This window comes from Sapajus apella, unplaced genomic scaffold (genome assembly GCF_009761245.1).
Source record: "Sapajus apella isolate SASKATOON/1434 unplaced genomic scaffold, GSC_monkey_1.0 scaffold65, whole genome shotgun sequence".
In the NCBI taxonomy this organism is placed as follows: Eukaryota; Metazoa; Chordata; class Mammalia; order Primates; family Cebidae; genus Sapajus; species Sapajus apella.
Genome location: NW_022437005.1, coordinates 7262775 through 7287111, shown reverse-complemented (window position 1 = coordinate 7287111; position 24337 = coordinate 7262775). Strand labels below are relative to the sequence as shown.

General features: G+C 38.0%; 1 protein-coding gene across 12 annotated transcripts in view; it reads left to right on the top strand.

The window, feature by feature from the left end:
• RALGAPA2 (Ral GTPase activating protein catalytic subunit alpha 2) overlaps positions 1–24337 on the top strand; it is a 333808-nt gene that overhangs the window by 142787 nt on the left and 166684 nt on the right. For all 12 annotated transcript variants that reach the window (XM_032248229.1, XM_032248227.1, XM_032248225.1 and 9 more), the window contains one exon: positions 20919–21047. In XM_032248229.1, coding sequence (XP_032104120.1) covers positions 20919–21047 — 129 coding nt within the window. The remainder of the gene's footprint in view (positions 1–20918; positions 21048–24337) is intronic.

Genomic DNA, 24337 nt, shown 5'->3' with positions numbered 1-24337 from the left:
AAAATAAATGTAAATTATGAAGAAAATTTGGTGTGATTTTCAGGGCTACCCAGCCTGCCTGTGAAGGGGTCTGCTAGTGTGCTTCCCTCTGTGCAGCTGCTTTGTGTCTGGTGGGCTGGTGGTGGTGCTTGGGGGTATTTATTTCTTCAGCACTCACAGTGCTGGACTGTGTGCTGGGGAGCACATGATGTTGTACCATTGAGTCTTTTCTGCAATTCAAATCAATAAATATCATGGCCTATTTTATTTTATTATTGATTATTTGGAGATGGGGTGTCACTCCATTGCCAAGGCTGGAGTGCAGTGGCACAATCAGTTCATAGGGCTCAAGCAATCTCTTGTCTTGGCCTCCCAAAATGCTGCGATTACAGGTGTGAACCATAGTGCCCAGCCCCTGAGGCCCATTTTATAAATTATGAAGTTTCGAAAAATATTAAAAACTTTTGCCTAGTGTCACATGTTAAAAAGGCTGTTGGAATTCACATGCAGGCCTGACTTATTTCACCACATGTGTTTTTTTGATTGATTCACAGCTGGCGTGTTGGTTCAACAGTCCTTGATGTTGTCTCTCCCTTCCGTTTTTTTTTGCCTGGGCTCTGCCCTTGGTCCCACCCCACTTCAGAATGCTCCTCATTAGAGTACCCAACCCAGCCCGGAAAGGCCTTTCCACAGGTTGCTTCTTAGTTCTTCATCGTCCTTCAGTTTCTCTTCTAAAGCTGTTTCTTGTTGTTCTTAGTTTTTCCTAATACTTAAGCAGCTTTTTCACCTCAGAATTCCCCAAAATAGTTTGACATGAAAGATCTATGATTTGGATTTATTAAAAACAGCTTCTGGCCATGCACGGTGGCTCACGCCTGTAGTCCCAGCACTTTGGGAGGCCAGGGTGGGCTGATCACAAGTCAGGAGATCAAGACCATCCTGGCCAATATAGTGAAACCCCGTCTCTACTAAAATACAAAAAAATTAGCTGGGCATAGTGGCACGTGCCTGTAGTCCCAGCTACTCGGGAACCTGAGGCAAGAGAATTGCCTGAACCAGGGAGGCAGAGGCTGAAGTGAGCCGAGATTTCACCACTGCACTCCAGACTGGCAGCAGAATGAGACTGTCTCAAAAAACAAAACAAAACAAAAAATCCGGTTCCTATTAATTTCATGATTGTTTAAAATAGATGGAAAGATTAATATGTATGAAATGAAAAAGGACAGTTGAGGAAAGAAATTTTATTTTTATGTTTGTAAGAACATGTATCAAAGACTGGACGGTTTTCTTTGCTCAAAACAAGTGAACTGTTTTTTAACAATAACTTACAGATTTAATGTCTTAATGTAATTTGTCAATTTGTCTGTTATAGATCAAAGTTAAATTCTCTTTTAAATGCAAAACCTACATTGATGTAACATTATTGTTGCAAATTTACATATAGACATTTTGGGAAATATGGGTCTTTGTCATTTTCATCTATATTATCATACTTTGTAATGCACCAAAAAAGCATGGAACCTCTCTCCAATATAGAAGTGTGTGTTATTCTGCCCTGACTTAGCTATCAAGCTACATATTTGGATCATAACAGCATAAAGTTATGATCTAGTGTAACAGAGTATGATAAATTGTATCAGTTAAGAGCAGGGACCTCAAGTCAGCTTGTCTGGAGTTCCAGTCTTGGCTTTGTTACTTATTAGCCAAATCATTTGGGTTCGCTGTGCCTTGGCTCCCTTATCTATAGAATGAGGATAATAATAGTGCCTACCTTATAGGTTCGTTTGAAGACTTGAAAGAGGTAAAACACATAATGCATTCAGCCTGGATCGTGGGTATGACCCCTCAGTAAGCATGAGCCCTTGTATTACTAAGGATGAGGAGAAAAACAGCAGCTCCTTGAGTAACATCATTTATTTCTGATATCTTAAAGTGTTGATTGTTTTTCTTTCTCCATACATGTTCTTCCTTTAAACATAATAATTTGACTAAAAAACGTAACTAGGCATTGTGGAGTCTTACAGCGTGTGGAGAAATAACCAATTCTTTGTGCTGTAGATAGACATGCATATTGATAACATTTGTTTTTACCTGTGTATGCTTATGGTCCAGAAGTGTTTCTTTTGTGTCTGTGGCCATCAGCTCACTCTCCCCTCACTTTTCACCCCACCCAAGGAGCGTTCTGTACAAGGAAAGCTAGAAAGCTGAATGCTGCATATCCTAGACTCGTTGCAGCTGGGTTGGCATTGAGCCAAGTTCTGTCCAGCAGAGACACCAACCAACATGGCAATTGAAAGTCGTTGTAGGGAGTGGTGGGCCGCAGCACAGGGGGAGCTGAGTCCTCCTGTCATGGAGGTACTGTTCCGGCACCAGCATCACTGGTGAGATGAGCAGACAATAGGCTCTTCTGGAACAGCCTTGTGATGTGGATGCTTACCAATTTTTTCCTGGCTGTGGAGATGTGTGATTGGTTCCCTGGCACTTCGAGACATTCTATAAGCCATTTAACACCCTCATATAAATATCTTTCTTCTTAATCTCAAAACAGTGGTTTCTGTTGTCTGCAAGTAAGACTCTGGCTCAGCCAGTAACTGCTCTCCAAAGTGCTGTGCTGGGCACGGCAATACGTGATCCACACTGGTTTATATTTCAGTTGCTGAATGCACTTGAGCATTAATTTAAAATTTTTAAAAATTTTAGCCACTTATATTGTAGGCAATAATATTGAGCTTGTAGGAACATTTTGTTTCCATTTAACTCCACATTTTAATGAACCTTTCGTCACATCAATGTTAAAGAAACCATAATTTTAATCATCATATATAAAGCAGTATTCCCTCAAAGAAGTCAGAGTAATTTGTGATTTTCTTAACGGATGTTACAACCTCCTCTCATGAGGTATATGATGGAATAATATAATAATAAACAGGCGTTTGTAAAAAGATCCCATGAGGCCCCTCAGTGAACATAAGACTCAGCAGTGAACTTTGAAAGTGAGGTGCAGGGGTGATATTGTAAATTGGCCATACCTGACTCTATTAATAACTCCAGACAGCCTGTGTCATGCAGTGATATGTAATAATTGCATCACCCTTTCTCAGACAAAGAATTGTTCTTTGCTGAAAATTTAGACTTACAACTATAGAACCATATAGACTAGGTAAACATAAATTTCGAAGTATATTTAAGGTGAAACATAAACTGAGTATTCAGTTCCAGAAAAAGTAAAGAATTAAGTTGGCAAATTGGGGGCCTAATTTATCTTGCATCCCAGGAAACAATTTTAATACATGTCTCTAAAGTGCTCATTCTGTACAGCAAGTGATTTTACCAAGGTTTTAATTTATAGGATTTTAATTCAACACTAGCAGATAAAGTACTTATTTGTGAATTGAAAGATCTAACTGATGTTCTGAGGATGAAATAATAACTTGGATGTGTATAAATAAAGAAACTTTAGACCTTTAACTTTGTTAAAGCTTCATTTAAAAACAGTTAAAAAATTTTTTTGGCTCATACTATAAATAAAAATAGGACTAACTTGGGGCCTGATTCCTCAGGTTGTTAAGAATTGGAAAACATACTTCCAAGAATTCAGGATATAAGATGACTTTAGAATATATTGACTTTTAAGAACAACATATGACTCTCATGGATGGCAGGCCTGATACTGGGAACTAAAGTACCTTAGAGCTAGACTCGGCTTTGTCACTCACTGGCCATGGCGCCCCCACCTACCCACAATTAGTCAAGTGAATGAATTGGGCTAGAGAGCCTCTCAGACCCCTTCCCATTGAGCATTCTTAGATCCCCTGATTTCTGTTTAGGCATTTTATTATTAGGGTCATATCACTCCTTCCTAAATGTGGCACAAAGTTCAGTGAGCTTTTTATGTTGAATATTTTTTCCCGCCATATAAAGACCTAGTCAGGTTGTGATAGTGTGAGACACATAAACAAGTATCTGTAATGTCCATCACCTTGTGCAAAGACAACAAATAAGTAGTGATATACATGTTATGAAAATTAGACTGTTGAATATCCTTTTAGCTAAGTTGATTTGAAAGCAGCTCACAGAGGAGAGGGGATTTAGCAGGACTTTCAAGGATGGATAGGATTTAGATAGTAGGACAAGAAGCATGATGTAATTTCACGTCAAAGATATAGAACTTTTCAGGCTATAGTCAAGAACAGTGACCAGAGTGGCTTTGATTTAATGCCAGATGTATGCATAGAAATAATATGTGGTCATGAATCCAGGCAGCACTGTAAAGAGCCTTGATCCAAAGTAGTTTTCATCCCATAGACAGTGGAGAGCTGTTGAGTTTTTAAGCATGATACTCCACGTGACCAGAAGAGCATTTTAAGAAGCTTAAACCACAGTGATAAAGTGGGGGTGGATTGTAATTGTGAAAGAATGATGACAATAAGCACAGAAAGGAAATTATTTTAATAGGCCAGGGGCAAGGTAATGAGGGCTAACAAGGACTGAGACACAGATGGGGTTTGTGTGTCTGTGTGTAAATTCATCATATGTGTATATATTTCGTACATAAATGCACATCATATGCGTTTTGTGCCTGTGTGTGTGTGTGTGTGTGTGTGTGTAATATGTTGGAGAGATAGGATATAGTACTGATTGGTAAGCGTCCTGAGAAAGTAGTGTCCTGGCACTATTCCTGTTGTCTGTCAAAGCAAATGTCGATTCAGAAAGGCAAGATGAATTGAGAAAAGGAAGGCAAGTGGGCATGATAGGATAAAATGATTGTAAGTTTCGGTGCACGTCTTGATGACCCTTCCCTCACCTTGGACATTGTAGCACAGGACAGGCCAAGTGGGTGCATCCAAGTATATATCAGGGGGTGTCCCCAAAGATTTCTTGCCTGTTAGGAATTAGAAATGTGCAGGAAAGATTTCCAGGGACATTTTCTCTCTACTTAAGAGAACGTCTTTTCTAATTCTGTTGGAATTCAAGCAGTTGATTTGCAAATTGTAAATGTATTTATAATTATTGAAATGGAATGTATAAAGGACTCTGTTATTTGATGTTTTGGTTAGCTAAGACATATATTTGTTACCGATTATTTTTGAAAGTAATGTGGCACTTAAAAACAAGTCCTTTTATTTTTCTAAAAATACAATTTTTGAACTGAATTTACTTTAATCAAATCAATGAAATTTTATTGACTGAAAGGGGAGTTTACTGCACCAATAAACAAAACTTCCAGGTTTGACCTAGGTTTGATTAAAGGATAAGGACAGATGAGATATGTCAACTCTCTTCTGACATGTATTGCTAAGTTAATAATAATTCCTATTTGTGCTTATTGTACAAATTCAGATTGATAAAATATAGAAGCTGTCATATAATTAATATTACACCATCAGATAGCATCCAGTGCCTTCTGAGTGTTTTCCATAAGTTTTCATGGGAATGGACAAGCCACAGATTGGTCAAAATTTATCAGTGAAAATTTATTATAACTTTATTCAGCTATCAATCACCATAAAGACTTCAACAGATGACTGTACCAAAAATAAATGGGAGAGGTTTTTTTTTCTTTTCCTTTATAGCTGTAGAATCAATAATTATTTTCATTAATCTGTAGATGGAGCCCACTTATACCCCAATAAGGAAAGTAAAAATATGTAGTAGGTAACAGATGGCAGAGGTTTCGGTTATGAGGTTTAACACATGTGCAGTGAACTTGTTTCACAGCTTTAAAAAGTGTAAGATAATAGCATGGAGGCTGATCCAGAGAGAAAAAAAATCTACCTGACAGGCCAGAAACTAGGGTTTTGTTTGATTTCCTTGGTTGGATTTAAATGTTAGTGATGAATGTGAATTATGTATATTTAGCTACAAATCTTCTAGTATTTAATAAGACATGCTACATGAAATAAAGCATAAAAATGAAGTATAATAGCAACTCTCAGTATATGTGGACAAAGGAAAGATTTTGTTGTTAGTAAACTGTTACCGTGTGATATCGTGTATCAGTTGCATACATTTTTCAGTAGAGAACCGTGTTCTTTGGCTCTGAGGTTTCTCTGTGGAAGGAGACTCTACTGTGGCCTGTCACAAAACCCAGGTCACTGGAATCTTTTTTAACAGAGTCACTGGAGTGCCTTCTGTCTTTTCCCAGAGAGGGTAGATGCTCAGTAATACATTGATTGATACAAAATTGAAGAAAAAAAGAAAACCTTCTGAGACTGGCTCTTCCAAATCCACATTGCATCATGGGGAAGAATGGGTGACCAAAGCAGCCAAGCTGAATCACTTTTCTTGAAATTTTGGCTCCAACTATCAGTTTCAAGGCAGGCATTAACCACTTACTGTGGTAAGCTAGTCAACTTTCATTACCCTAGAATAGTGATTCTTGCGGGGCAGGGAATTTTGCCCCCTCCAGGGAACATTTGGCAATGTCTGGACACACTTTTGGTTGTCATAACTAGGGGAGGGAAGTGCACTGTCATCTAGTGGGTGAAAGCCAGAGATGTTGTTAAGTATTTTAGATTGCACAGAAACACGACAAAGAATTTATGACCCGAAATGTCAATAGTGCCGAGGTTGAGAAACCGCGCCCTAGAGGAGTACTTGTGCAGATGACGTTGTCCTAGGAGAAGAGCTAGATGATATAAATTAAATGACACAACTCAGTAATCAAAAACAGTATGCAAGTCTTATTCTCTTAGCTTAACAGAGGAAATAAATACATATGAAAATTTAACCAGGGAGATTAAGAAAGTTAATGTTTCAGGTAGAGTTATATGGGTTTTCAGAAAGGGGGTGCAATTTCATATGGTTCAGCTTACTAAATTCTGCATCTAAAAGAATCAGTTTAAGAAATAAAATATGGAACATTCTGACTAATTCTGAAGTTAACATGAAAATCATCTGAGATGGATTTTGCCTGGAAGTCCAAAGTAGAAAGTTGTGTGACCTGCGTCTGCAAAGCCCAAGGCACCGTATGAATGAAAGGAGGTGGGAGGGGCTCAGGTTCCATTTCTTGCATGAGCACTGCGTGAGTAGCTAAGAGGAAGCAGGATGGTTGAGAGAACAGCTTGCATGGAAAAGGGTTGGTTCATGGACACAGATAATTGCTTTCTTCAAACGTTGAAGCAGTGCTGTGTGGAGAGACTGTTTTAACTCCAGAGCCAGAACTAATAGGTAGATTCCAGCTCGTTATCAGGAGACACTAAACCCAGTTTCCTGTTTAAATATGGCAGGCAATAGATTCTATGTCTGTAAGCCTTCCAAGCTCTAAAGAATTCAGTCCGAGACTATCTGACCCTCTAGGACAGCCTCAGAAAAAAGAAACATTCACTCAGAGCCTGAGCCCTACCTAGCCTTGCACTCAAGTCGCCGCATCCTTGAATCAGTGACCACATACATAGCCTGTTTGGCTTGTGCTGCTTGTTTCATGAAGTGGGTTTCTAATGACTCTGGGACTTTGAGAAAGTGAAGATAGTTAGGCCTTCGGTAGGCACTGGTACATTCACTGCAGTACTTGCTCTTTGGCATATAGCTATTGACCTATAAGACCATCTTTTCTCATTTAGAATTCTGTGAAGACTTTAAGAAGTGTTACATTTTTCTCCAGGCACAGAGGCACTGAGAGACAGAGGGATAGCTTCTAGAGAAGTTTCAAGTACTAAGGTTATACTTGGGGAAGGGGGATACATAAACTCCCATTTGGAGAGGAATGATTTTTGAATATAATAGATTTAAATAATGACTATGGATTATAATTCATAAAAGGTAGACTTGGATAGAAGGAAATAATGTCAAGAAAAGCATTTTAAATTGCAATTTTTGTTTCTGTGAGAAAAGTGCTTTTCTTGTGGGGAATAATCTTTTTTTCTGTTGATTTCTTTTTAATACATAACAATAAGTGGTATTGTGGTAATTGCAGATTGTTCAGCTATTAATGCTATTTACTGAAACACATTTTAGAGAGAACATTGTTTTCTAAAGAAACAATAAACAACAGTTTTTCTTTTGTTCTTCCATGGAAAAAATATCCTTTGGTAGGTATTTGTGGGCTAGAGAAATGTTAGCAAAAGAGAACCTTTTAATAATATGACATTAAAACAAAATACCTACCATTTTCCTCTGTGCTAGAGTCTAGTTGAACACATGCAGAATGGTCCCTTCATTAAGACCCAGTGTCTTGTGCCACCTATTTGCTTCCCTTCCTTGGTTCCCATGGCATACCTACTGTCCCCGTCATGCAGGAGCCCTGTGCTCTTGGTGGCCTCACTCTTAGCTATGAGGAGCTCTCCCCTCCCCTAACAGGCCATTGCTGGAAGGCAGGAGCTGCCTCAGAACCTCACAGCAACTAGCATGGTACCTTCAATCCAGCTAGAACTTGAGAATTTCAGATGATCCTGGAAAATTAATATTTCAATAAGATCATGAATAAATCCTGCTGTTATTTAATAAAAAGAATAATTATGAACTTTGGAATTTACAAAATGCTTTCGGATACTATCTCCTTTGCCCTTTTGAAGAGTACAGCAGGGCATGTTGCATTTTCATTCCCATTTTACAGATGATGAAATTGTTGTTCAGGAGGTAAAGCATCTGCCCAAGTGCAGATAACAAATTAGCTGTATCTTTTACTGGAATTTTATCTTTAAAGCCCTCCTCCTCCTATTTCCTCAGTAGCTCAAAAGTCTACTCTTAAAACACATTCATTTAAAAAAAAAAAAGTTATTTCAAAGTCCCTAAAATGAGTTTTGTTATATATACGTCAAAAATCAAAATGTAAAATAGGTATTCCTAGAATTTGAAGCAGCAAGCCATTTGTTCAACATTTAGAGGTTGATTGACCTCTCTGCTTACTGCTGTGTGGGATTTGTATATGGTGGACTTTTCATCACAGGATGGGCAGGACAAGTGTAGTGTCGGGTTTGTGGATATTGCTGCTTTGCTAGTGGATCTGGCCTGAGGTTTCTCCATAAGCAGGTTGATAGATCCTTTGGGATTGTTCTCTCAAATTTCAGTCATTCTTGAGAGCTCTTTGTCTAAAGACAAATTGTCTAAATGGGAGGGGTGGGAAATTGTCATTCTAATTCATCCAGGTTTTCACCCATATTAGTGAGATGGTCTGTAGACTCCTGAAATTGAACCACCACAGGGTTGCCCTCTTTTTTTTTTTTCCCTGAAATACAAAAATGTTGAGAGATTCAGTTTTGCTGCTTTGTGCAGGTGGAGTAATTTTATTTGTTAGAAAATAAACTAGAGGGCATGCATTTTGCATTTTCTTAGAATGAAAAGAATGGATAATAATCATACTCGAAAATTAATTTCTTTACCGATATCGAACACACCAGAAGATGTGGAAAGTACTGACAGAAATCATTGTTTCTTTTTAATCAGTTCTTAGGCATAGGTTGGGAAACATCCTGGCAAAATTCAGTGCTGTGAAGCAGACTCGTTTTCACCCAAACCTGAGAGCCAGGCTTCCTGATTTCAACATATGAGAAGGAAGCATGCTTAAATGCATGGGACATGCTAGTCTATGATGGCATTAGAAGCCCTGAGGTGTTTTTTGTTTGTTTTTTAAGCAGAGTTGAGATCACAAATGAGCACAGAAGCCACAGAGAACTGGTGTTCTCTAGTGTTCATTTTGAGGGAAGAATAGGAATCTTAATTTGTTGCTGGAATCCTGGTAAACTTCTTTTTGTTTTTTTTCCATAAGATCTTTCTAATGAATTTCCCCTCACTGCCCCAGCCTCCCCACACAGTTCCCCCCTTACCCCTCATGCCCAGTAATTTCCTAAGAAGACGGCTTTGGTGGAAGACCTGTCTTTATTTTGAAGATAGCATTTTATGAGCCAGTTCCCTCATCTGATAATATTTCTATGAGGGTAGGAGTTACGTGTTTCTTTTTGGAAGCATATTTTTAAGCTGTAGCAATCATTTATTGACTTCACTTGAAAGTATAGCTTTGAAAGGTATTATTTGCATTTTTAATAAATGATTATTAGGCAAAGTGAGTGAGATGAAAGAAGAATTCAGGTTTTAAAACTAAGTAAGTCCTCAAAGTAGTGCTATGCACTATATATGAGGCCCATTATTCACAAATATCAAATGCTGCTTCATTGACCCTGACTTAACATTTTCCTTTCCTGCAAGGAACAGGACCATGCTTGGGTTTGCGTTTAAACCTTGCTGCTAACTGTAGTTCTGGCCTTGATTGATGTCTTTCTCCATGTCTGTAAAATGAAAAGATCGAATGATGTTCTCCTGGATCTCTTTTGTAAGTTTTATGGTTCCAAAGGAATAAATTAAATACCTTTGTTACCCAAATTCAGTAGGGGTGTGTTTTCCCCACTGTTTTTTTCTACTTCATTCTGGGGTAACATTATGGGCAGTTGGGTCCTAATCTAGATTCTAGCATTAGAATGAGAAGATTATTTTACTTGGCATCATTGGCAGTGTCAATTAAATTTTACTGTGCCCTTGCAGCCATGACCTTAAGCAACACCTGACTATGTTAAGTCTGTGGTTTCACCCAAGAGTTTCTTTTTAATGTTCTAAGAAGAATGTATTTCTAGGAGATGCATTCTTGAGACAGAGTGAATAATAAACCTGGGAAAGGTATAGTTCCCTGACTCTGCAGTACCTATATTAATTTTGTGTGTGCACATTTGACTCATTTTGGCAATTCTTACCTTAATATTACTTATATGATTATGCACTATAAGTGCATTTTTGCCCATCCTTTTATCTGTGATGGCAGTGACCCTGCTTTTCCTTCCGCTAGAGGACATATAAAGCCATAGAGGAGGGGGTGGAGGAGACAAGCAGAGACACTTGGTTCAGTTTAGCCTCTTCTGAGATAAGCAGCTGGGCACCTCAGAAAAAGATTTTAGTATTTTCCTACCTTAGCCCTCCCTCATCCCCAGCCCGCAGTAACTTCCTTGGTGCTGTATAAATGCCTTTTTGTGTAGGCTTATCCTGAGCTTTGGCCATCAGGCCGAATCTGCTTTTGGAGTGCTGCACCAGCATCTAACACTCACAGCACCTTACACACGAATCTGATGCAGCTGAGTCACTTCCACTGTTATCACTTGCTGGCAACAACTTGTTGAAGCCCTCATTTGCTAAAATCTCATTGTGAGGATTTAATAACTGCCCTTGAGCATCTGCATCAACCTCATTAAGGCAGCCTGTTGTACAAACTGTAATGGTGTAGATTTGAAGCTTATCAGGGTCATGACTAAGACAGTCATTACATAGTCAGACCGTGGTGCCTTCAAGGCACTATTGGTGCAGCTGGTTAGTCACTTCTCTCCACGACCCTACAACAGTTTTCTTATCTTATGGAATCATAAATGTGCCAGAATTTTTTAATGGGTTTGACATCTCCCTGTCAGTCTCTTTAGTGAGCTCTGAAATGCCCATTTTAGAAAACACACGTGAAAGACAGTAGCCCCTCGTCATCCATGGGCTTCAGGCAGGGTGTTATGTTGGCCAGAGAAAAGGGGCTTTATGTTTTTTTCATGTAGCAAAGGACTTGGGCCTAGGGGAGAGAGCTGATTCATGTGATGGAGAAACAGTTTTTTCTTAGAGGCTCTGATCTCACAGCACTCTGAGCATCCTTGCAGACAGCACTCATTTGCTACTCCAAAAATATTTTGCAAAAAGGTTGCTCTGGGCTTGTTTGCCACATCATAGGCTCTGGCTTTCTTCCCACCAAAGAAATAACAGGCATTTCCATTTTAAACTCTGATTTTCTCCCTCAGATCAGGGACAAGACAAGAATGTCTTTTCTCACCACTTCTTTTCAACAGTGTACCAGAGATTCCAGACAGGGAGTTAGGTAAGAAAATGAAATAAAAGCCAGACTGGAAAGGAAATGAAAGTTATGTATATTCACAGAATATATGATCTTGTATTTGGAAAACCTCATGAAATAAACGCACACTTAAAAAAGAAACCTACTTGAAAAAGAAAAAAAAAAAAAAGAAACCTACTAGAGCTAGTAAATAATTCTGTAAGGTTGCAGGATACAAGATCAATATATAAAAATCAACTGTATTTCTATACAACAGCAACGGACAATTTGAAAATGAAATTAAGAAAACAATTCTACTTACAATAGCACCAAAAAGAATAAAATACTTTGAAATAAATTTGACCCAGGTCTTGCAAGGTATATACACTAAAAACTGCAAACCTTGCTGTTGGACACTAAAAACTACCTATATAAATGGAAAAGTATCTGTGGATCAGAAAACCTAATATTGTTAAGATAATAGTACTCCACAAACTGATATATAGATTCCGTACAATCCCTATCAACATTTCAATGGTGTTTTTTGCAGAAATGGAAAAGTTGATCCTAAGTTTCTTCCAGCATTGCAGGGAATCCTGAATAACCAAAGCCATCTCAGAAAGGAACAAAATTAGAGAATTACTAGTTTTCTATTTCAAAAGTTCACCAAAAGCTAGAGTAATCCAAACAGTGTGGTCCTGGTAAGAGGTTAGACATATAGTTAGTGGAATAGAATTGAGAATTGAGAAATAAACTTATATGCCCATAGTCAGCTGATTTTTTGACAAGAGTCCAAAGGCAATTCAATCAGAAAGGAATTGTCAGTTCAACAAATGATGCAGGGACAACTGGATACTCACATGCAAATGGACGAAGTTGGACCCCCACCTCATGCCATATACACAATTAACTCAGAATGGTTTTATGTCCAAAATATGAGAGCTAAAATGGTAAAACTCTTAGAAAGGGAAGGACTAGATCGCCACGACCTTCAATTTGTCAATAGCCTTTTAGATATGAAACCAAATATGCAAGCAACAGAAGAAAAAATGGATAAATTATCCTTCATCAAAATTAAAATCTTTTGTGCTTCAAAAGATGCTATCAAACAAGTGAAAATAAAACCCACAAAATATTTGAAATTATATATTTGATCTGGTATCCAGAATACATATAAAGAAGTCTTATGCAGCTTGGCGCGGTGGCTCATGCTTGTAATCCTGGCACTTTGGGAGGCTGAGACAGGTGGATTGCTTGAGGCTAGAAGCTTGAGACCTGCCTGGGCAACATGGTGAAACCCCATGTCTACCAAAAATACAAAAATTAGCCAGCCTTATTAGCTAGTCTCAAAAATAAACAAATAAATGAAAGTTTAAAAATTTTTAAAAAGTCTTATAACTCAACAATAAAAAGACAGCCCAAATAAAAAATGGGTGAAAGATACAGACTTAAACTTCTCTAGAGAAGTTATAAAAATGGCTAAGAAGAACATGAAAAGATACTCATGGCAATTGGTTTTAATTTGAATTTCTCTGGTGAATAATGATGTTGAAGAACATCTGATTATTCACCAGAGAAATTCAAATTAAAACCAATTACCATAAGGTAGAAACAGCTTAAATGTCCATTAACTGATGAAAAGATGAACAAAATATGGTATATCAATACAATGGAATATTGATTTGATCACAAGAAGGAATAAAGTATTCTGTGCCATGATGTGGATAAACCTTGAAAACATGTTAAGTAAAAGAAACCAGACACATAATGCTATATATATTGTTAAGATTCTGAATTCTGAAATATCAGGGTAGACAGACTCATGGAGACAGAAAGTGGACTGGGTATATGAGAAATTGGGAACAGCTGCTGGTGGGTTCATTTTGGGGTAATGAAAATGCTCCCAAATTAGTGGTAATGGCTGCACAATTCTGTGAATATACTAAAAACTACTGAATTGTATACTTCTTGGGTGAATTTCATTATATATGAATATATATCTCAAAGCTATTACCAAAAAAAAAAGCAGTGTAGACGGATTAGTGACTTATCAACTTCAGTATAAAAATAATTAATGTGCAGTGCTCCTTAAATAAGTAAATAAATCTATATCCCACATTTTCTGAAGCAGAACAGTCAATCTTCACTGTTTAAAATCCAGCCAAGTTTTTCTTTGTAGATAAGCTGTTACGAAAAATATTCAAGGTTTTCTTTTTGGGCTTGAGCCTCATAATGCCTTTTTCTGCCATCTGTCCACTTGCTCTGTCACTCCTGAAATCCTGATACCGTGCAAATGCTCAGAGCAGCTCCTGTGGCCTCAGGAGTTTGTTGCGTGTTTCCCATTCCCTTTCCCTTTTGCATGTTGCTGTCAAGGAAATTCAGTCTTCCTTATAGCAGTTCTGCTGGTGAAAAGTTCTAGGCATTTTGTTTTGTTTTAAGACAGGTTCTCTCTGTTGCCTGGGCTGGAATGCAGTCTTACAAATATAGCTCATTGCAGCCTTGATGTCCAGGCTCAAGTGATTGTTCCACTTCATCCTCCCAAGTAGCTGGTACCACAGGAGTGTACCACCATACCTGGCTTATTTTTTTTTTTTTTTAATTTTTTGTAGAAGCAGGGTCTTGATATGTCACCCAGGCTGGTTTTGAACTCCTGGGCTCAAGTGATCCTCCCACCTTAGCCTCCTAAAGTGCTAGGATTGTAGGCATGAGCCACAATGCCCAGCCACTAGGCAATTTTGATTCTCCAGGTGCAGAACCCGATTACTCAGGCCTGTAATATTTCTCCTGGCATCAGGAACATAGTTGTACTCCAAGAAATCACATTGTGTACAACTCTTGTAAAGATCTCTGCTTTTTTTCCCAGACAGATGCACCAAGTTAGCCATTTTAACACATAATGTAAAGCATATACCACGTATTATTTGGCCCCAATCATAAAAGTAATTTTCAGCTTTGTTCTGCTAACTTTTTGTTCCCAGTGACTTTTCTGGAAATGAAGCATTGGTGCCATGCTCTGCTGTGGTTTTTTTTTTGTTTTGTTTTGTTTTGTTTTTAATGGGCCATGTTGATTTTTTTTTTTTAAAGGGCCATGTTGATTTATTTTTTAATAATCAGAAGCCAGGTTAACAGCTTGTAGTATGTAAAGTATGTCCTTGTGCCCAAAGCTGAAGGAGCAGAGACCCACTAACAGAAATGAGAGAATCAGGACTTGGAGCTTTGAGGTCTCTTCAGATCTGGTCTTCTGGTAAATAAAAATTTCTCATCACTCAGCATTTATGAACTGCGGCAGGCAGGGAGTAACCAACACTTAAAAATATGCCCTCAGGTACTACAGGATCCTGGCTACTTCTTCATTCTTAAAAGTTTATATTCATATTTATTGTTAAATGTATTTCTCTGCATTCACATTTTTATAATTAATTACCCAAGTATAGAATGAATCATATATTTTTGTTAGCCAGATTACTGGGATAAAGGATCCCAACTTTCCCCTCTTTACTAAATAAAAGAACTTCCTATAGAATTTCCTAGGTAAAAGACAGCCGTCTTCCCTGAAAAACAGTGATGAAGTCATCTAACTGTGTAGTGTTTTAGTTTACTTTAAGTAAAAAGTTAAATGAGGAATTGAGTGATTTTTCACATGCAGATTTTACTTCTTGATGATTGTGTCTGGCCTTGTGGAGGGACGGAGTGGCTGTAGGTGGAATAACTGGATCTGTTTGCTCTTGAGAAGCAGGCGCGAGTCCACGAAGGAAAGGCAGGGAGACAGATGGCTGGCTATTGTGTTACAACCATCATCTGCTGGGCCCTGAACAAATATTAAGTGAATAATATATATGTAATTGGTGTGAAAGTACAGTTGCAATATTTCTAATATGGTTTGGAGGATGGCTACTTCTTGAACATTTGTGTTTTATAGAATGCCATGTTGAAATGTTTTTGTTTATAGGGTTAATCCATTTTAAACTGCTTTAAAGTGAACATTTTCCCCCATTTTGACACCACTGTGCAATATTTTGAATTGAAATGGCCTGTAATCGCCCTTTTTTTATTTTCCATAACAACACGAGCACTAAATTATAGCTGTGCCATTATGTAAACAATGGAAATGCTTCCAGAATGAATCCTTCCTTTTAAATTTTCATTTTGTGTAATTGTTGGAAGGTTTGGAGCCATAATAAACAAAATTATTTTACACATTTATCGCTCTAGAGGTCAATTATAAGGGAGCTAAAGAAACAACACTATGCAAAATGAATAAACCGATTTCTGTCGCCATCACCATATGTTTTTCTTATCACTTATGGTTTTTCCAGTTACTGTGTACATAGCATTCAATTAAAGCGATTCATTTACCAAGCTGAATATGGTTTGTGTTTATAGAACTGTGCTTTGAAGGAAAGGAAACAACACGCCTCTATTTGAATTACCTGATTTTTTTGCAAGATCAGTGATAAGAGACAGATGTTCTCGCCAGTTACTTTCTCATAACCAGAATCTTCTGATAAGCTGCAAATTCACAATTATCATCTTAGTGATCTTTACACACTCAATGTATACAGTATGCACTTGGACTTTTAACCAGAAGAAGAGAAAAATACTAGTTTGGTGATCTGTTCACTATATTGCAACATTTTGCAGAACGAATTTTAGTTTCTTTGAACAAAACCATGTGAAAGATCTTTGTCTGTGTTTCCTATGTTCAACTTTAAAGAATAAAACTAATTTTATTTTGCTTATTATTTATTGTTTAGTCTGTTTAATGTGTGAAAAACAAACTAATTCTTGCTATGATACTAACTTGAACTTGTTTGTATTAAGTTCTAGAACTACTTAGAAAAATGAATCCTAGAAAATCTAAAATGATAATTTTCCTGTTTTTCTTTCATTATTTGCCTTGTAAATTATATACACTATGGCTAATTGCTGTAATGCTTTGCTAACGGTGTTGCTTGAAAGCACTAATTTGTGGAGCTTTTAAATTTCTGGGATAATGTGTGATCTAAGAGGCTTGTTTGTGCCACCTTTGAAATATCTTAAAATATTCTTTCTGTAGATGAGCAAAATAATAGTTCACTGAATTATACAATCTACACCTATAAAGTAAATTCTACAAAGTAAAACCCTTCAGAGTCCTTCTCTTTTTGAAAAATAATTATTTACTTCCTACTCTATTTACTTCTTTATGGCTCTTTTCATTTTGCAAAGGCATATGTTCTTATCTCCTATCTCATTAGATACAGCTCCGTAAAGGAGTATCATTCCATTTTATGGAAGAGAAGCATACGCTCTAGGTATGATGTGATATGCCCACAGTCACACAAGGCTATGGTCCCAGTTCTAGAGTTCTTTTCACTGCACCAGAGTGCCGGGCTGTTTCTCACTAGCCATCCCAGTGGAGGCAGCGCTGATTAGTATTGAATCACACAGTAGTGTGATTCCTCTTCTCCGCAGGTCCTTGTGATACTCTTAGGTAGGCCAGATGGAATTGAGAGAAGAACTTGTCTCACACCACCCTGTCATTGCATTCTGTGCTTCTGTTTAACAAGGAGAGCTGGTCTCAAACCCAGAGACTTCAACAGAAGATGGTATTTTTAGCAAAAATTCAGCCACATTGGTTACTGTCATTATATTATTTGAGTTACTTTTTACTTATGAGAAAGGATACACATAGGTTTTTCAGGATAATTGGACCATTATTCTAAGCAAAGTAACTCAGGAATGCAAAACTAAACATTGTATGTTCTCACTCATAAGTGGGAGCTAAGCTCTGAGTATGCAGAGGCATAAGAATAGTGCAGTGGACTTTGAGGACTTGGGGGAAAGTGTGGGTGGGGGTGAGGGATAAATGACTACAAATCAGGTGATGGGTGCACCAAAATCTCACAAATCACCACTAAAGAACATACTCATGTAACCAAACAGCAGCTGTTCCCCAAAAACCTATGGAAATAAAAAAAATAAAAACATGAGTCACTCAGAAAAACCTATTAGGTAGAGGTTCACTTTGGACAGGGAGACGGCAAAAGGCATGCGGGCTGCACATGAATGACTGATATCTGGAGGGCATCATCCTGCCCCATGTATATATAAAGTCCTGGAAGGTGTAAGAAGGTTTCAGATTTTTATTCTATTCTTCAATTGCTCCTGTTAGAACTGTGATCTTACTGTATGGTGGGGAAGGTGAAGAAAGGATTCTACTGAGTTAGAAATAAGTAGGACATTTTGTGAATGTCCCTCTATTGGGAATATGTAGCTGCTCTTCTTTGAGTGCCACGTGGTTATTCCGAATTTTAACATGTTATCACAAAGATAGTCTTTGAGTTGTTCCATTTCAGTGCGGAGAAGCAACATAAGCAGGCATATGGCCATAATTTGGCTAACTGGTCACATAGTTCCCTCTTTAACCCCCCGTTTACCCTCCCCCAGTGCTGTCTTTGGCGACTTTGCACAGGCGCTGCATCTCCTCAGGGCGCTGTCTTACGTGGGTGGCAGGGTAGGGTAGGCTAGCCATCTGTTATTTTGCCCTCTCTTTCCAACCTTCTTGCCCATAGTAGCAGGTTCCGTTGAAGTGATTGGCTGAGGTCCAGGGAGAGGGAGAGCCATGTGACTTTATTTCAGCTATGTGTCTATCTGCTGTCTTTAGCATCAGTATAGCAACTTAGTAATTTTTTTGAATGCCCCATTTTACAGATCATTGCCTTTACACATACAAATCTTATGAGGCAAAATGGATTCATTTATAAATTGTGATGTTAGCTTGTTAAAGGATTTAGTTCGTAATTCCCATAAATTTAGCCTAGAAAAGTATTTTTAAATTAAAACTCTAAATTCCAATGGTGAAAATGGCTTATTTGATTCAAGTATGTACTAAAGATTTTTAAAGCCCGCAAGCTTCAAGGTTTAGTTCCACGTCTCAACAGATGGAATTAACACAAACATAACAAAAGTTAACATCATGGTTGTTTGCATTATTAATCTTCAAATGCATGGCATTCTGCTACCTTGCTAGCCAGGTTTGCACGAATCCTTTCATTGCAACATATGTCAACAGAAATGTGCTTCCATCTGCTGCCGGATAGCTTGATGCCTGATATTCCGAGACAAGGCCCAGCACAATGAGTACCTCTGTGAGTAATTACAGGTGTGTGGTGAGGAGCCCAGGGCATTAATCAGAGGCTTAATTATGAAAAAGGTGGATCTTTTGTTCTACTCTTGGATCCTGAGTTTACCACACACTTTCTAAACTGCAGCATCCATCTGCTCGGTCCCTTAGAATGTTTGCCTTGACTGATATGGACCTTAAAGTGTATCAAAGGACGTGATTAAAGCAGGCTTAAACATTAACCTGGAAGAAGCATGGTTCATGTTTTTTTTCCCTTCCTTCCTTCCTTTTTTACTTATCTATCTATTTATCTGTTTATTTCTGGTGTAAGAAAAAAGTCTGCTGAAATGCTAAAACTTTAATACTTGTTAAGCTATTTACCATATGTGAATTCTATTGAATTAAGCATTATACAATAATTTTAAGAATGTAAATGGCAAGATTTGTAGAAACTAAGACCCATGTAAGGAAAAAAGAGTCTTAGAAAAAATGTTTTGTGAACACATGTAAGTGTTTTAAGAAGGTAAGTTGTTAAGTGAGGTTATTTTTATTATGACAGACTTAACATGTTAGAACTTAGCATGTTACTACCACGTTGCTCTAATGATATTGATAGAATTAAATCAGGATTATTTTTAAGGATTTTTTAGATAACCACACTGAAATCTAAGAAAATAAAGTAGGATTGTGTGTGTGTATGTGTTTTTATTTTGCTTCTTACTCTTATATTGACACTGTATAACTGCAAGTCACATAACTATAGTATAGTCATGTGACATTTCAGTCAGTGGCAGACCACATATATGATGGTGGTCCTGTAAGATTGTAGTGCTGTATTTTTACTCAACCTTTTCTATGTCCAGATGTGGCTTGATATGCAGAACTTTCCATTGTGTTACTATTGCCTACAGACCTCGATATAGCAACATGCTGTGCACATCTGTAGCCTCAGAGCAATAGGCCATACCACATAGCCTGGATGTGTGGTAGGCTCTACCATCTAGGTCTGTGTAAGTCACACTATGATGTTCATAAGATGATGAAATTGCCTAACAACACATATCTCAGAATGTATCCTTGTCATGAAGCAACACATGACTGTACTTCAGTGCATGTTTTGATTAATGTACATGACCAACAGCTGCATAAAAGAAGTTTGTGGTTTGTGGTTTTCTTACTAATTCCTGTTACACACACACACACACACACACACGTGCGCGCGCACCCTCTTGCACATATGGCTTCAGAGATGTGGCCTGGCCATGGATGGCATGAATGCTGTCCCATGGTGGACCCCTGATTTACCACAGGCAGGAATTAGATATCTGCTTCAGAACAGAGCTCAGGGGGTGAGGAGCCATCTAGCCATCAATGAGAGGCCAATACAGACACAGGGACACAAGGTGTCTGGGGCAGATGATGCTCTTTACACTGCACTCTGTGCAAAAGGCTACTACTATTGCACTTTGTACTTACAGCGAGATCACCCTTATACTCAGAGCCATGCTGACTCCCTGACTTTAGCATTTCACTGATTACAGCATCACCTGAGCACTCTCCATATTCCCATTTCTTAGCACATAAAATTATCTGAAGAGTGAAGTTTTCCGTCTCTTTGCCTACTTTAAGATATTTTAAAGTAACTGTGTGCTTTAACTGTGGCAAATTGAAAGCCAAAGACAGGACGCATTTTCTTTCAATGATAGATACTTGAGGGTTTTAGTTTCATATTCACCTCATCACTCCTGTAGCCTGTCCAAGGAGCCTACCTTTACATGGAAGACATAGGAAATGTCTAGTCTCAGAGTCATGATTTAGATTTTGGATAATTCATCTTACAGTTTGGTGTCTCTAATCTCTCACCTTTAAAATGGGTACAATAACCCTTGGAGTAACTCAGTTTGCAATATCACTTTCACTGAAAATTTTCTGTGATCTCTGCTCTCTTAGATTATTATACAGTGGTCATATGTAACACTACAGACTGACTACTTTGCAATTTTGTGCTTGAACATTACAATTGTATTTTCTTACCTTCCCTTTTAGGATATCTTAAATACCATCATAAGGCACTGCCCACCCCGCTTTTTCTCCCTGGGTTTTCCTGGCTTCTCAATGCTGGTGGGGGACTTCATCACGGCCGCTGCCAGGGTCCTTAGCACAGACATGTTGACGGTGAGTATGACAATGCTCAGCATCCCAGCTCCCAGGAGGCTTCACAATCGCTAACAAGGTTCAGATTTCTCCACTCTTAACAGGTGTTGACTCATTAGTGCAATGTGAAACTGGGCTCTCAGGGTAGATACCCTGGCAGCTGATGTGTGAAATTGTAGGATAAGATGACACACTGGTATTGGAAAGGCATTTCATCAAAAGGCCAAAGTGTGAGAAATCATATCCTCACTAATATTTCAGCACATTTACACAGTCAGAAGCAGGACTTGTCTCTTAGAATCTTACTAGCATTTTCTAGTAAATGGAGGCACAGACACAAATGTCTAAAATAGGGAGTTTTAAAGTGTACATTAGCAGTAAGAATTCTTTTTAAATTAAGTCTTCGTTATTATAAGTCTCATAGAAAATATTTTGTTAAAATATTAGAACACTAAAATCTTAACTAGAAGTGAATATGTATTCTCCTAATAACATGTCGGAATACTTGGGCAGAATTTTTGTAATAAAAAATTAGAAGTGGACTAAATGATCAGTAAGGGCTACAAAAAGAATTTGTTTTTACTGTTTACATTTACCTCTGCTATTCAGGCAGTATATTTTTCTTTACTTTGTTGTTGTCGTTGTTGAAGAGATAGAGTCTCATTAATTCTCTACCCAGGCTGAAGTGCAATGATGCTATCATGCCTAGCTGACTGTAACCTCAAATTCCTGGGCTCAAATGATCTTCCCACCTCAGCTTCCTGAGTAGTTAGGACTGCAGGCACATGCCACCATGCCTGGGTGATTTTTAAATTTTTTGTAGAGATTGGAGTCTCTCCATGTTGCTCAGATTGGTCTCAGACTCTTAGACTTAAACGATCCTCCCACTGCAGCCTCCTAAGTGTTAGGATGACAGGTGTGAGCCACTGTACATGGCCAAAGCAATATCTTAATGCCTTTCAAGGGAATACCATTATGCATTCAAATTTAAGGGGCCTTTTCCATTTGTGCTCTGTAAGCTGTTACGTATTCAGAGTAATTTTTGCCCCTTCAAATGGTATAAATAAAATTAGCTTTACTATTTGCTAAGGGATTGGTATTGAAGTCAGTGTGGCCATCCAACAACCTAAACCTTGTTTGGTATGTGATTACTTTTTCACTTTATTTCTTCTTTGCAGGGTAAATTCAAACTTCAAGCCCTTGGTTTTAAAATAAATTGTTTGCCCTGCAAAGGACATGAACTCATCCTTTTTTATGGCTGCATCATATTCCATGGTGTATATGTGCCACTTTTTCTTTATCCAGTCTATCATTGATGGGCATTTGGGTTGGTTCCAAGTCTTTGCTATTGTCAACACTGCTGCAATAAACATACATATGCATGTGTCTTTATAGTAGAATGATTTATAATCCTTTGGGAATATACTCAGTAATGGGATTGCTGGTCAAATGATATTTCTAGTTCTAGATCCTTGAGGAATCGCCACACTATCTTCCACAATAATTAAACTAACTTAACACCCCTACCAACAGTGTAGGTAGGGGTGTAATAGAAATGCTATTTCTGTTTCTCCACATCCTCTCCAGCATCTGTTTCCTGCCTTTTTAATGACCACCATTCTAACTGGCATGAGTGTTATGGTTTTGATTTGCTCTTCTCTAATGACCAGTGATGTTGAGCATTTTTTCATGTTTGTTGGCTGTATAAATGTCTTCTTTTGAAAAGTGTCTCTTCATGTCCTTTGCCCACTTTCTAATGGGGCAGTTTTTTTTGTTTGTTTGTTTAGTAACTTTAAATTCCTTGCAGATTCTGGATATTAGCCCTTTGTCAGATGGATAGATTGCAAAAATTTTCTCCATTCTGTAGGTTGCCTTACTCTGATGATAGTTTCTTTAACTGCGCAGAAGCTCTTTAGTTCAATTAGATCCCATTTGACAATTTTAGCCTTTGTTGCAGTTGCTTCTGGTGTTTTGTCATAAAGTCTTTGCTATGCCTATGTCTTAAATAGTATTGCCTAGGTTTTCTTCTAGGGTTTTCGTGGTTTTAGGTCTTAGGTTTAAATCTTTAATCCATCTTGAGTTAATTTTTGTATAAGGAATAAGGAAGGGGTCTAATTTTCAGTTTTCTGCATATGGCTAGCCAGTTTTCCCCACCCCATTTATTAAATAGGGAATCCTTTCCCCCATTGCTTGATTTTGTCAGGTTTGTCAAAGATCAGATGGTTGTAGATGTGTGGTGTTACTTCTGAGGCCTCTGTTCTGTTCCATTGGTCTGCATATCTGTTTTGGTACCAGTACCATACTGTTTTGGTTGCTATAGACTTGTAATATAGTTTGAAGTCAGGTAGTGTGATGCCTCCAGCTTTGCTCTTTTTGCTTAGGATTGTCTTGGGTATTTGGGCTTTTTTTGGTTTCATATGAAATTTAAAGTAGCTTTTTCTAATTCTGTGGAGAAAGTCAATGGTAGCTTGATGAGACTATCGTTGAATCTATAAATTACTTTGGGCAGTATGGCCATTTTCACAGTATTGGTTCTTCCTAACCATGACCATGGAATGTTTTTCCATCTGTTTGTGTCCTCTCTTATTTCCTTGAACAGTGGTTTGTAGTTCTCCTTGAAGAGGTCCTTCATATTATAAGTTGTATTCCTAGGTATTTTATTCTCTTTGTAGCAATTGTGGATGGGACTTCACTCATTATTTGGCTCTCTGCTTGTCTATTATTGGTGTGATTTTTGTCCATTGATTTTTGTATCCTGAGACTTTGCTGAAGTTGCTTACTAGCTCAAGGAGTTTTTGGGCTGAAATGATGGGGTTTTCTAAATATACACTCATGTTAGTACAAGCAGAGATAATTTGACTTCCTCTCTTCCTATTTGAATACGCTTTATTTACTTCTTTTGCCTGATTGGCCTGGCCAGAACTTCCAATACTGTGTTCATGATTTGCCAAGAGAGTTTCCTGTAAAAATGTTGGAGGCCTTGCTAAAGATAATATTACACGTGGTAGTCATTTTCTGCCAGCATGGCTAGTTGGGCTATTTAAAGTGACCTTACAGACATACAGTTGGCTAATAGTACAGTAGCTCCACTTTATCCTCAGTTTCACTTTCTGATATCAGTTACCACAATCAATGGTGGTCCAGAAATATTAAATGGAAGATTCTAGAAATAATCCTAGCATGATGAAACCTTGAGTCATCCTGGCCCATCCTGCCCAGGACATGGATCATTGCTTTGTCCAGTGGATCCACGTGGTATCTGCTACCCCTACGTGTTAGTCACTTAGTGGCCATAGCTGTTATCAGGTGGG